This window comes from Wasmannia auropunctata, unplaced genomic scaffold (genome assembly GCF_000956235.1).
Source record: "Wasmannia auropunctata unplaced genomic scaffold, wasmannia.A_1.0 LD336088.1, whole genome shotgun sequence".
Lineage (NCBI taxonomy): Eukaryota > Metazoa > Arthropoda > Insecta > Hymenoptera > Formicidae > Wasmannia > Wasmannia auropunctata.
Window position 1 is genome coordinate 4,796,129 of NW_012026802.1, and position 14,659 is coordinate 4,810,787.

The following is a 14,659-nucleotide window of genomic DNA, read 5'->3' on the forward strand; positions in this document are numbered from 1 at the left end:
CTTCCGATCTTTTTACAGCAATGTTTATCCCCTGTGTGCCTTGTCGACTCAGTTATTTTGATGATTCAATAAAAAATTATTTTCAGATCTGTATTTAGAAAAATTTGTAGACCTTTTAACAAAATCGTTTTTTCCGTGTACGTTAATTTTTTTATTATTATACATGCAACATTCGTCATTACATCTTAAATATAAATAATAATGTGATTACTACTCTTATCTTTACTTACCGTAAATAATATATCCTGTTGCCTGAGTTGCTGGAATTAAAAGGAATAATTAGAATTAATCAGGATTTATTGGCATAATTGGTATTTAAAGAATAAGCCATATTTTTACAAAATACAAGAGGGGAACGTTTAATATATATTTACATATGTGAACAATGTATATAATATTTCGATTAATATTGTTATAGTATTGTATACAGAGAAAATATAGAGTACACTGTGTAGGTTTAATTGTCGAAAATGAGATATACAGTATTAAAAAATTATTACATAATATTTTGGACGCAATTGATTGTTCGCTCGAAACGTGAGCCAGTAGTTATTATTGCAATGACAAAAGGAATGATCATTGGTATGCATTATTAAATGAAATATAGATAAAAGATTTTAATCCGAAGATTACAACATGAACCTGAAAAATTCATATAAAAGTCTAATACTTTCGAAAATGTTTTAAACAATTGTATTTTACAATTTAGTACTTGAATTTGATTTTATAATTATATTCTACATCTGAAATTTTCATTGGAGCAGAAATTTATTGAAAAATTATATCTTTAAAAATTAAAACTTTCCCTTAATATTATGCAAACCAATGACCAATTCTATGTACGATAATTGGAAGCTAATCGTTTTACAAATTGCAAATAAAGTAATATGATGAATTAATTATGTGATCAACGCCCATTAAAGGATTATTTAATTATTTAATGTGTGATTCACAGAACGTGTGTACATGAATTTTAAATTCACACAAGTCGCTGCCAGATATTTACGCAAATACATTTATAATATCAAATAATGATCGAAGAGCTCCGTAGACAAATAAAAAAAATATTTGTATAGATGGTAGAAATTTGTGTGACAATTAATGTGTAACCGAATAAGCATTTATTGATAATAAATTATTACTTTTGAGTATACTGTAAGATAATTATAGAAACACTTAGAAAATTATTATAAACATAAAAATCTGATGTGTTTACAAATCTAAATTATTTTATTATTCTACGGAGTATTCTGTTCTTTTCGATCAGATACTTATAATTTTTTTCTAAGGATTAATATCCAATAGTTTATTTTGCAATAAAAAATTGCACGTTAATAATTTTAATTAGCCAATCGTCTCATTTATCAATAAAAATAATGATCGACTTTGATTGGCGTACGATTTTCTAACATTAATCATACAAATCATATATACCTGCAATTAATTAAATATCAATATGTTATTGTGCTTATTCGCTTAATCCCTATTCTGATTTCCGTTCTATCAGAACTTGTATTAAGACGTATGTCATTCCAGTAACGGCGGAGAGTCTGGCGACGAATCAAATTACAGTGCCACAAATTAGCGAGATTGTCCCATCAGAATTAATTTTGCATTGTAAAAAGAACTTTTGCATTCATCTGATATCTCTAAAATAATTCTCAATTCTTATATTCCAAAAATACGTGATGTATGACAAAAATAAGTTAATTATCTTCTCTCTGGAAACATTCAAACTGCGAATATTCCTCATTTCTAATAATAATGCACAGTTAATTCTGGGGAAATAATCTCATCCAAATCTAATCGCGTTTCCTATTCAGCACTATCTCTTTATTTCACTATATTCCAAAAAATATCATTTATTATGTTCGAATGTTGGCAACATTCGACTCCTCTAGAAAATATATAATATATAATAATTGACTTTTTTGTGGGACAAAAACAAAAAAAGAAATAATAATTTTGGTATATATCGCGGATTAATTCCGTGCAAACATTCAACCCGTGTAAACATTTTGTCATAGCACCATGGATGTCATTATATATTATGAATCTCCGATCCCGAGAGCGACCGAATCATACAGACAATTAATGACACGCGACGCTGTCCTTTATAGTTAGCAAAAGAAAGCTTATATCTAGTGAGTCTCGGAAAAAACACCAGTTACTATTACGATAATTTCTTGAATTTCCCGGGGATAGACGGCGCGGCGCGGCCGTGGCGCGCAGGTTACTATTCTAAATAGGGGATCTTTACAACCTGGGAGTAACAATAAGTGCAATTTTATGTACAATAGTCCCTACCACTGCTGTGGATTTGTTCAGTGCGATGTCTGCGCTTTACAGCTTCGAAACGGCGTCCTTACCAGGCTTTACAACCCGCGCGGCCAAACCGACCGATGATTTTGATTATTATCCCGCTGGGTGCCCACCACTGTGATTTCTCGCGGGATTGCTGACGGGTATCGCGAGTTCGCATGTTCGTTTCATTTTCACATCTGCGAGAAAGACGGTACGAGATTCTCATGCGTGAAACAACAATCGTCTGTCCCGGGATCACTCCTCCTGTCAAACGTGGTCGCCCCAGACTGTCACCGTCTTGGCACGATCGACGGACGCTAAGTACGTGCCGTGTGGATGCCAAGACACGGCCGTTACTGCTGCCCTGCGCACATTTAAATGTCAAAAATTAGATTAGTAATTATTGCTCAAGCATTCTCGCTGTAACATTTTTTCAAACTCTTAATCACGCAGCGAATAGTGATTTCTTTATTTTTATCTCTATATTAAAATCTTAATGGAAAAAGTTATAATAATAAAATCATAACTCTTTTAAGTACGAATAACGACAAACAAAGATTTTGTCAAATACACATAGTATAGAATTATTATTTATACATATAATAGTAAATTAGATTACATCAATAATCTTTTAAATATTTTGTTTTGATAAATATTTGTTTTTAATCATAAAAATACAGATAACTTAAAAATCCTTTTCAATGTTATGTATATAAAAAAAAAAGCTGGTGTTATCTTTAAAAAACTTTATTTGAGGAAGTAAAAAATTAAAATTGGTGCTTAATATATATGATATTGAATAGATGAGATAAACTGAAAGGAATTTGTTTATCAATATCGAACATAAAAGCTTATCTCCCAGCAAAAGAGATTTTTTTTTTATTCAAACAAAATAAATTCGTTTTGATATCATTCGAAAAATTAAATGGTTTCGAGATTCATGCAATGCAACCAAATTTATTTAATTATTTGTTTCATCATGCTTAATTTGCCGATTGCTATAAATGTGCCACGATTATGACCACTTAGTTGTTATATACTGCAAATATACATACGTTAGTATATTTAGTAGAAGATAAAAGAAGAAATTGTAAGCCAATGGCTCGATTTGTGTGAGCGAATTTTGCGAAACCGTGAATCGGTGCATAGAGCAGCGAGCTTTAAACAGCTACATCCAAAAGCTTTCAGAGCCAGCTTTTTCCATTTTCGTCTCCTAACTTTTGTCTGGTGAATCTAATTTCCTTACGGCGCGACCCAGAATTATTTTGCCGCCGTCGTCGCGCGTAAAGGTCTTTCAATTATTTCGCTATCTTTACGGAAATGCCTCGTGCGGCGTAAAGGGTAAATAGGAAAAACGCTCGAGAATATTGTATGTCGCACGTACGATGAACTTTATCGCACCTGCATTCTTGAACTTTATGCAATTTAATTCTTCGTCTTTTCTCCTTTGAGAAGCGCCGTGACGTGAGAGAAATAAAATGGAAAATGGAACGATCGCGGTAATAAACGAGCGAATAGGTTAAATATAAATATGATTCCCGTGTAGCGGCTGGAATTTTTAGAATGTAGAAAAATCCGCGACTGCTTAAATCGTTTCGTTAAAGATTCCATTTGAACACGGTGGAATACAGTGCTACGTAATTTTCTGGTCCGAGCGGCTGCGCTCGTGCAGCAAAAGGTCTATAAAACCTGAATTCCCGACGGTGATTCGCAGGGCTTGGCGAAAATCGTAAAAGCGTGTTTCTATGCGAGGACAAACGTGCTGAAAATGGCGCGCCTCCTGCCGTTCGGTTGAGAAATCCCTCACAAATCTGCACGAACCAAGTGAATATTTCGCACAGGGGCAGAGGCCAGGTGCGAAGGCACCTTGGTGAAGAGGAATCAGCTATAAACCTATGATTATCGTTTTTACGAGAATTCGTAAACGAAAAACTCTAAATGCTCGCGTGACGAGCCTGTTAAAACTGCACGCACCAGGCCAGAATACAAAATGTAATCAAGCAATACTTGTTTTTATTACGTCAGTCACCTGAATTCTACTGTCGCAATCCTTTTAAAGATATTCCTTATAGGTTAAAAATTTCGCCGTAAAACGCGAAAGCTTTTAGGCACTCAATTATTCCCATAATAAAACAATAATCTCGTCAAAGTTTTACACGCGTTTTTTTTTGTAGTACTTTGATAAAAAGTAATTTGATAACTGCAGTCATGTGATGTAATAAATCTACATGATGGAATGAATCGAGAAATCCTAGAAACTCGCTTTTACATTTGTTTGTAATTCTATGAATAACAAAGCGTATTCAGTAGAACAGGCGGATGGTAATCGAATTGAATGACTGAAATTCATTCACGATGGCTCGTATATGAGATTGCCAATTGTCACACTGTTGTTTCCAGTGAATCGACTCGCATGTGAATTCTTTGTGAGAAACCGACCCAACATCCATCAGTTCCTCATCATATAATCGATACATTGATTATCTGTACGGTGTAATGAAAGACAATCTGATATTCCGTCGTCATTGTTTAATCAGTACCGACGTAATGAGAGAGAATACGTGATAGTTCGCTGTCATTGTTCAGAGAATCGGCCTGGAAATTGAACGTGTCGTTTACCGAACTTTCCGACCATACGTTAATGAAGTCCTGTGATCTGCACTACATGCTACAAGTTTGTTTTTCGAATGTTTACAACGAAATGAACCCCTGGACGGGGTAGCTGCATCTTATGTATTATTGCGATTTTGCGACTAATACGAGCATAAATCCGGCGTAATCAAGCGCGCGGAGGCTTCATTCGGTCCGGCAGAAGTAACTCGCAGATTGCATTCAGAAGTAGAATCGTGTCATTCGGTGTAACATGCTAAGCGGGGAATACGTAGAAACATGGTTAAGCCGTAAAAAGCGGCGTATCGTTCTGTCACGGTTTGACTGGCGCGTTTATTCCCCGCGCCGAGGTCTGTTGCCGTCAGAGAAAGCGGGCTTGTGCCGCGGTGAAACAACAACGTAAGGCATGAAAAAGCGTTTGCCCCACGAGTGCGTCGCGACGACCACCCGTCGAGTAACGCCGTCGTCGCCGTCGTCGCCGTCGCCGGCGTCGTCGCTTAGCGGGAACGATATTTCTAAAAGCAGCGTGCTTCGTATCCGGGATACCTTTGCGAGTAGCTACCTTGGTGGTGTATATTGCGAGCGTGATAAAGGAGACCTATCCGTTCTTGCCGAAGGAGCTTGGAAATAAGCTTTCGCGAACGATGTTTCCACTCTCTTCCCTGCGCCACTTTCGCCTCCGCCTCCTCGCATCTCCCTCTCCCTCTGCCGTTTCATTCCGCCCACTCATTTTTTCATCCAGCCGCAAAGCTAACGCAAGAGACAGATAGAAAAAGATCGAGAGATAGATAGATAGAGAGAGGGAGAGAGAGAGATTTTTATGGAAGAGGAAGGGATAGAGGGAGAACGTAGGAGTATATATGAGAAAGTGGATGGGCTGCGTGAGATGGACGTGGCAAGAGATGGACGGAACGTTACGAGTCTTTGAAATGTACGCCGCGAGAGCATTTTTGTCCGTCCGTTCTTGCAAATGACAGAGTTAACATACAAACGCCGGTAAAGCCTCATATTCTGTCGACGCTGGGCGAAGAGGAGGGATACAGATTAGAAAGGATAGTAAAACGTTCCTGGGAAAAGCGAGGGAAAGGAGAGAGAGAGAGAGAGAGAGAGAGAGGGAGAGAATGCCACGAAGAGCGAGAGGAAGTAAAGTGAGAAGGAAAGATAGAGTGATTGTGGATTTTAGATTTTAACCCGAGGCGATGGATTATGCGAAGCGTAAGAGGATATAGCGGGAAAGGGGGCATCGGGAAGAAGAAAGGGGGCGAGAAGGCAGAGATACCATCTAACGAAAAGAAAAGCGATGCAGAAAGGAACGCTGCCCGCACCACCGTAAAAATGCAGCTCGTTTGTCGTCGGGGACGCGCACGGGATAATTAAAATAATTATCCCTCATTGTGGATGCATAATGCCGGTTTGCAATAATTAGATCGTGGCGACTTACCGATAATGAAATCGGGGATGAGATCTCCCGCGGAATTTCATGTTCGAGACCGCAGTCTCGCTGCGATACGCTGGAGAACAGAGAGCGCGAGAGGCGTCACGAAACGATTATCGAGGAAACGTAAAGGCGCTGGTATTCGTGATCGCGCATCAACATCGATTCGATTAATTTTTTATACGATGTTAATCGAATCGAAGGGGGATACACCACAAATAATATAATAACTTTAACTAATGTTTGGTCAATAATAATATTATACAATAATATAATTATGTATACAATAAAAATATAATTATATATCGAATTGTATACACTACACGTTGCATTATTGTGTTGTCGAAGTAAATTTTACCGGTGATATATTATTAGTTAAATCTAAATCAAAATAGATAACGTGAGGCATGCAAGCGTTATTCAAAAAATTATTTTTCAGTTATTTGCTTATGAATATTCACTTAATTGATATCAAATGAAAGAGGCAACAATGTAAAGTATAATTGTAAGCATCTCTAGTACCGATCGCGAATTTGTGATCATAAGCGTCACAACTTGATAGGTTGATATCATTAGATAACGTATTCTTCATCACGTTTCTCGCACACACTTCACGTAATATGTCTATCTACGTAAAATGACGCACGCCACCTGTTGACACAGCTGTTGTACACTCGAAGCGATAAATTCCGTGTGAGAGCAATAAAATGGGGATCTTAACGCACGTAACACGGAATATAATAATCAGACGCGTGAGGACGACTGAATACGGGCGCACACAGGGGCACGCGGAGGGGCTCGAGATTTTCATGCAAAGAGGGCTGTTGTTAGAGGGGAAGGAATGAAACACGGTGCAGCGGGGAATTCCGCTCTGCACATTAATCCATCACTTACGAACTCGCTCTGGCAAAAACGCGAGCCCACGACTGCGAGATGAGATAATTTTGTTTTGCACATGAAAATGTAAGAGCTTTGCGGGACAGCGTTGTGGTGAGGCAAAAAACGAATATGTAATTTTATAAAATCGCACACCTAATTGAGACCGTGGCCGGGATAGCGGTCCGTAATCTAGAACCATGTTTTGAAAACTGCATATTATAAAAAGCAATTGAATGTCCGTGTTTGCAAATGCAATATACAATAGGTAAAAAAACCCGGTACAATGGAAGCGAGCGGAATACTGAGTACCAATTTTTATAGATAAATAAAAATAAATCGAGAGAAATTGATTTAATATCAAAAGTAGTCGCGGCGACTCCTCACTGCGCCGTACACCGATAAAATCTGTTCACCTGACCGTAAACAATGCCGAATATATGACGTAAAAAAACTAATGGTTTATTGAACTATATTGTTGGCCGGATACAATACCTCAGGCGTGACCATAAAATCGTAATATCGCTATCGTAATAATTCCCTCTCAATTTCTCCTGCCCCTTTTTTTTTTTCAAACAGGTGTTCAACCGAAGTGCGGCGAAAACAAAGCGACTCGGCCGCGGGGCGTTTAGCTTTACAAAATGCGACAATTTCGCGAGTATCCCTTGCCTAATTATCCAAACGATCGTGAATCCTCGCCATCAATCTACGTGGTCGCGAATGCTCGTTCGACCGCAAACAGTGGCGCTTAATGGCGCGCTCATTGGCAAGGCACCCTGATTCGCAGGGATGAAGGGAGGGGAGGGGTGGCAGGGCGAGAAGAGAAACGAGCGACAATACAGGCGACGATTAGATCGGCGTTATTCTCATGGCAAATGACGCGAAACGATGACGAAGACGATTGCGGCGAATATAACTGCCGTTAAAGATGAGGGCTTCGCGTTCGGTCGCCGCGTGTTACACCTAGCGCAACGGTGCGGCCTTGCGCGCGAGAGCGCTCCTCGACAGCTTTCGATGATTGCCAAGAACGCAGCCTCGCGTGAAGAATCCCGGAAAAGCAGCAAGCGGGGCATTAAACGTCATTAGCACTCTCGACGTTGCCTCATTGATATCACGAGAACTGTGCGGCTCTGTGTTCTTAAACGTACGATATACGAGAGAAACGGATATAAACAGGAATATTTGCCGGACGCCGTCGTTTTCCCACGTGTTTCCGTTTGCTCTATGATAATCTCGCGAGGGGAGACCATTTTCTTTCGCCGGGTTTTCCAAGGGTGTTGTTTTAGGTTTCAGTATGTTATTAAGCCTCATGTATTTTGAAGTTATTAGGTAGTTCAAATATTAATCTAAACTTTAGCACCTCGTTCCGCTTATTATTGTCGTTCTAACTGAAAAGTTTTAAATTACCACATGATTAAATTACCACAGTTGCGATTATTAATCATCTTTTTATTTTTTTTTCATCTCAGATTATATTTTTATAAAACGGAACAAAATGTATAATGGGTTTTATTTTGTCACTAGCGTGTAAATCATGGATGTATTTCAAAGTTCTGTAAATGTTGGATCGGCTAATCATATAATTGGCTATTGATGAACGCTGCGTTGAGTCATAAATTTTAGCTGCATTGCCTAGCACAGGCAAAGCACGAAAACAATTCCGAATTTCAAAAGAAGCCCGAACGTAATCGGACTCAGCGACAAATGGATTTATGATTGGTTGAAACGTGCGGAAGTTACGGCGAAAAAATTAGTCCCCATAAATTTGGTTGACATATTCGGATACGCGTCCCGTAGTTTCCGAAAACCAGATTTAATCCGTTAAGGTCGGCTATCGAAAATTCGCTGTAATTCTGCAGAAATTCCTCCCGTTTAAACGACATTATTGAAAGCACGTCGTTACAAGCTGTGTTTGTATCATTTAATTAATGTCAGACGTATTAACGTATGGACGAGAACATTTCATTTGTCACATTTGAATAAGCTCGCGTCAATATTTTATTCTTATTAATAAATCATAAAAGGATAAATTACATTAATACATTGAAAATAATGAAATTATTTTACAATTAAAAATATATAATGTACGCGACACACACACGCGCGAATTTATTTATGACATTTCATTATCGAATCGTATATACTTTTATAGAGAAATTGCAAAAGCATGCCTAATATGTAATCATGAATTTCGGATAAAATACGATGTAGTTATGCCACCGAATTATCTGAATGGAAGAGAGTTCCTCCGTTTGGTACATGCTCGCCGGGCGTTTCCAATTCATGTTTGACGTTCGACGTCTTTGGAGACGTATTCAAAAGCAGCAACTGTAGTGACACTGGCGAAATTCCCCGTAGTACGCTATTCCAAGTTTGCATTCGCCATGTCTTGGTCCGAACTTCACTTTCACCCACAAAGTGAGGTACATGAATGCGCGATAGTTTAAACACTGTCGCTCTGGACTTTGTGAATAACTATTGCTGTACGCTTTAACTCGCGCAAGTTCGTATTCCCACCTCTATACACATTAGCAATTTGCATTAACTTGGCATTTCGTCGTTGACGAGTTTTACCCTAATGAGGATAAAAGTATAGACAATTGTGTTGTGAAATGCACGCCATTGAGCACAAAAGATATAATACATGCTATCGAAAAAATTCGCATATTATAAAACATTTTGTATTAAATTAAAAATTATTATAATGTACATATATAATAAGAATTTTTGTATTTTAATTTCGAACTTTTTAAGAGAGGATATTTAAACTTTAAAAGAATATTTTTAAGTTTGAAATTATATATTTTATTAAATGATAGATAATTTTAACTTCTCTATATGATATTTAAAGTCTTAAAAGAAATATATCTAATATTTCATAAAAAATATATCTTTTTAGAATATTATAGCAAAAATAATTGAGTAAAAACTCAATAAAGATGGAACGCTATTTTTCTATATATAAAATTATTAAATATATCTAATTCAAAAAGTGAGGGATTAATATAAACGATTATTACAATTTTCACTTAAACATTAACTTTTTGAATAAGAAGTCCCATTGTATTCATATTTGCATAATGAATAATTATATTTCTCTCATTAATGTTGTATTTCATGCATACGCTCGAAGTGCTCCAATTTAATTTAGAATAATATTACAGCATAATATTACAAAGCAACAGAAACACTTAAAACTACTGTAGTAAATTGTTGCAAATTGCTTCCCTATATTTCTTCAATAAAATATACAAGGCTCAATTTAAATAATATAAACAGGATACTGAACATTTTGTAAACCTTTCTGCAAATGCAATTTGAAAGAGGTGCTTTACCGTAAAACAAATAAACATGCAATAATAGTTATTGATTTGATTATACGAAACAATATGTGGTTTATATATAAATGTAAATTTTTACATATGTGCATAGACGTTTAATTTTCTACGTAAATAATATATTTTAAAAAACTAAACTATTTTTAAAAACATTAGATACAAAGAAAGCCGATAATTTTAACGCTTAAATATGATTTTTTTACACATTAATCTTATTATTCATTACTAGTAACTTGAAAAATTTCAACGCCAGTTTTAAATAATTATAGGGGATACAATAGCGTCGCTGAAAAAAAGGGAGTTCTCGACATCTCTCGCGTGAGCTGAACACGGCGATGTTAATGTTTAATATCATGTCGCTGGTGCGTCTTAAATCGCGTGCGGACTAGATCGGTGTAATCTTGCTATTAAACGTTTAAAATTACGCGGCTAATAGGGCAGATTATCTGGAAAATTAAAGCCTGGGCGCGGGCGGAAATATTTGCGTCATTAAAATACGTATTAAATTGGATGCTAGCTTACAGATAAAATTATTCCTGACTCACACGCGCTATATACGCAAACAAAAATAACAATATCGTAAAATTCTGAGGAAGACAAAATTCACTGGCGTTGCCATTGTAACATTTTTCAACGAAATGACTCACATATAATCGAGAGTATTGCTTTTTATTGGACAAATTATTTGTCCGAAAAGCATATACGTAATTATACGCCTACACATGTACGCGTAATAGCTTTTGCCATATGACGCATTCGCAGATTAATACTTGCAGTAGTCCCGATTTATATCTCTCGAGATTATAAGCTGAACATTTTTTAAATATTCATATGACGCAAATTATTTTTTACAGGTGAATAATATCGTGTTAACGAGTTACATTGGACAAATGGTCAAGCTCATGAAACTACAAAATTGTGCCACATTGAAATTTCGCCAATTTTCATATCCAATATTTCACATCTAAACGAGCTATTGCTTCGTTGCAAGAAAATAAGCTAGCACAGCTTTAAATTTTGAAATAATATGAAAATATCATTGTTTCCATAAAAAATGGAAATTATATTATTTTCATGAAAAGTAAAAATTATATTATTTTCATGAAGAATGAAAATTATATTATTTTCATGGAAGAATGAAAATTATATTATTTTCACAAAAAATTAAAATGTCTCATCTCAACGTTAGCATTAATAGTTTAATAATTTTTTTCTCTCTGTAGAAATACTTATTTTACTCGTACCTAATTTTGTATGTATATCTGTTAATTAAATCTTTAAAGAATTAATCTTGAACATCTGTAGGATAATAACATTTCTCTCCAGATTATAGAATTATGTTTATGCTTAATTCTGAAAGCTGCGATATACAAAGCTAAAATAATAAATACACGACACACGTCGGAAATTATTGTATGATAATAAAAATGAATTAGCAAGAGGTAGTCTAACTATAAAAAGACTTCGCGAAGCGCAATAAAGATGCGCGCGGTAGGCGTGATACATATCGATTATGAAATTATGATGCCAGGAGGCACTCCGCGCAATATAATAATATATTTTCAAACAATCACACAACGTGGCGCAAGCTGATACATAATATAAGCCGATTTTCTTAACATCCGCGTTCGTCTACCGTAAGCTGAAACTTGTTTATTTCACGGCAATTACAATATTACTTCATGTTCGTATACCGGGCATCGGCCAATTTGCTGGGATAGTGTGCGTGCCCATAATGGACACGTCGATGGATACGCGGAATTTATTAAGTATTAATATAGGCGATTTCCTCGAAGATACGACGTGGCGACGTCGCCGGCCGTGCGCGAGCGATGGATAATCCATGAATACATGCTCGCAGAAGCTCGGAAACGCTCGGTGGCTTACAAAAAGTATTTAGTACCGGACATTGGCCTCTTCCTTGTCATCGACGATCCCACGAATTCGGGATTAATCGATAGAGGGTTTTTTTTTTAATTCCGTTTTGTCGACTTATCAATTTATATGCGGATAATGCGCGTTTCAAGTCGTTATTCGCTATTGCTCATCGATACGCCGCGAACGTAACGCGTTATATTATCGTCATACGAACGGCACATGATAAATTGCGCACGCATTACATATAGCATCGCATTCGCCGGGCTGCATGCGCCGATGACTACCTCATCGTGGCGCCGCAATTACACCGCTAACAAAGCTCCTCGATTACCGGCCACGCGCTAATTCAGAAAGAAAAAGTTCATCTCATCAACAGGCGGCATTTTTTATCTTTTGGCTTTTCATTAAATCAGTTGCGTCCAGAATGAAAAACATATTACTAGGCTGTATACGCATATATATGGTCACGTAGTAAAATAATCTATTTAAATTTTCTCTCATATACGATCCCCGATAGAAATAAATTTTTTTTTTGTATGTATAATATTCGCGAAAAAAAATTTTTAGCCTGCGTACCTCACGTTCAGCCGCCACATCCGATTATCATCCCGCGTGTTAACATTCAACGCGAGCTTATATTACATTGCAGAATCCATATAACCATATTTAGCGCTACATGTGCGATGGGATAGTCCGGCTTAGAGTATTATCTAAACTGTCAATGATGCGGCAAACTCGCAAGCAATACCTCAATGGCTTGTAAAGCTTTAGATAGACGGAAATTGCATGGAGGCCCATTTCAGAAGTCTTGCCGAGTATAAAGTTGTGGTGAACGCGTCGATTGTCTCTTTTTTCCACTTTTATTGTAATTTCATATCCGTACTGCGATTATCAATGGGTCATTAGATCGATCGATGAGATCTTTTCAACGTCTTTTAATATAACGTTTTTTATAATGGCTGGAGAAATATTGCGATATTTATATCGATAATTTTTGTAAGACATAATTCCCTGACACAATTTGAGTCAATTAATTTGGCTGCTACTAGCTGCCATCGTGGTTTATTTTCACGCATATCTCCCCTTGAATTGAAATATTTAATCCAGAACGTTCCCGCGGGGATGACTGATCTACACAGCCATTTGGATTTAGCGAATCCACAGACCCGAGCTCAATGTACTGTAGACACACATACATTTACACACCACACATACACGCTACATGCATACATTTCTGCGGGTGGCAAATATTTGGGGAAACAGCAAAGATACGATTTAATTTAAGAATAATAAGAAATCAGCGACGGATTTGATTTGGAACACAGGATAGCGGAGAAATTTTTATAAAGATTATTTTTTATTCATATTTCTTGAAAATGTAATACGGCTCATTGCTACTTGCGCGATTGCGAGTAAAAATCCGTATGTCAGATTTTACAGAAAGCTTTTATCAACGACTGCTCGTCGGCGGCGAAACGCTACGTGGCGGGAAAAGAAAAAGGAACAATCGTCGAATGCCGCTCGGTTTGGGGAGTCGGGGGAGGGGGAGGGGGGAGGGGAGCGGTCGGGGATGAGAATCGACGGGTATATCCGTACCAACCACCGACCGGCTGGCACCGGTGCGCGGGGGGACGGCTGGAATGGGAAAAACAGATAAAGACCTCGGCACCGGTCGGCTTCCGAAGACAAGAGACGAAGATAAATGATATAATATCGTGCCGGACCCGGCCGATCATTGCCGTGGAAACGAAATCGAGTTAAGAAGAGTACCACGACAGACAATTGATCTCTCGCGACGCTTCGTTACACCGGGCGACAATGAAATCAGGGGGAGGGGAGTGGGGAGGGGGGGGGGGGCTGATCCTCATCACGGGATGCCGGCGAGGCGATCGGTTCTCCTCTTCGAAGCGACTGCCGCGCGCAACGATATAAGTATGCACATATATACATACGTGGCATCGACGTACGAACGAGGGGAGAGGCGAAGGGAGGGAATAATCTAATTCTTTTCACTTGACGTGTTTACTTCCATCCTTCCGCACCACTTACTTTCACGCCGGGGACGGCGCTGAATTTTCATTACGCATCTGTTCTATCCGCGATATAGGACGTGAGACTCGGGAGCGGAGTGCTTCAGCGTTTACACGGTGAACTTCGGGTTGCGAGAAGCTCGGAAGACGGACGCGCGTGAAAACTCTGCGCGCCGCGTCGCTACGGC

At 37.8% G+C, this 14,659-nt stretch overlaps 1 protein-coding gene across 2 annotated transcripts in view; it reads right to left on the reverse strand.

Moving 5' to 3' along the window:
* Nucleotides 1–729: 729 nt before the first annotated feature.
* LOC105448347 (autophagy-related protein 16-1) overlaps nt 730–14,659 on the reverse strand; it is a 391,410-nt gene continuing 377,480 nt past the window's right edge. For both annotated transcript variants that reach the window (XM_011686865.1, XM_011686864.1), the window contains one exon: nt 730–2,668. In XM_011686865.1, coding sequence (XP_011685167.1) covers nt 2,572–2,668 — 97 coding nt within the window. In that variant the 3' untranslated portion in view covers nt 730–2,571. The remainder of the gene's footprint in view (nt 2,669–14,659) is intronic.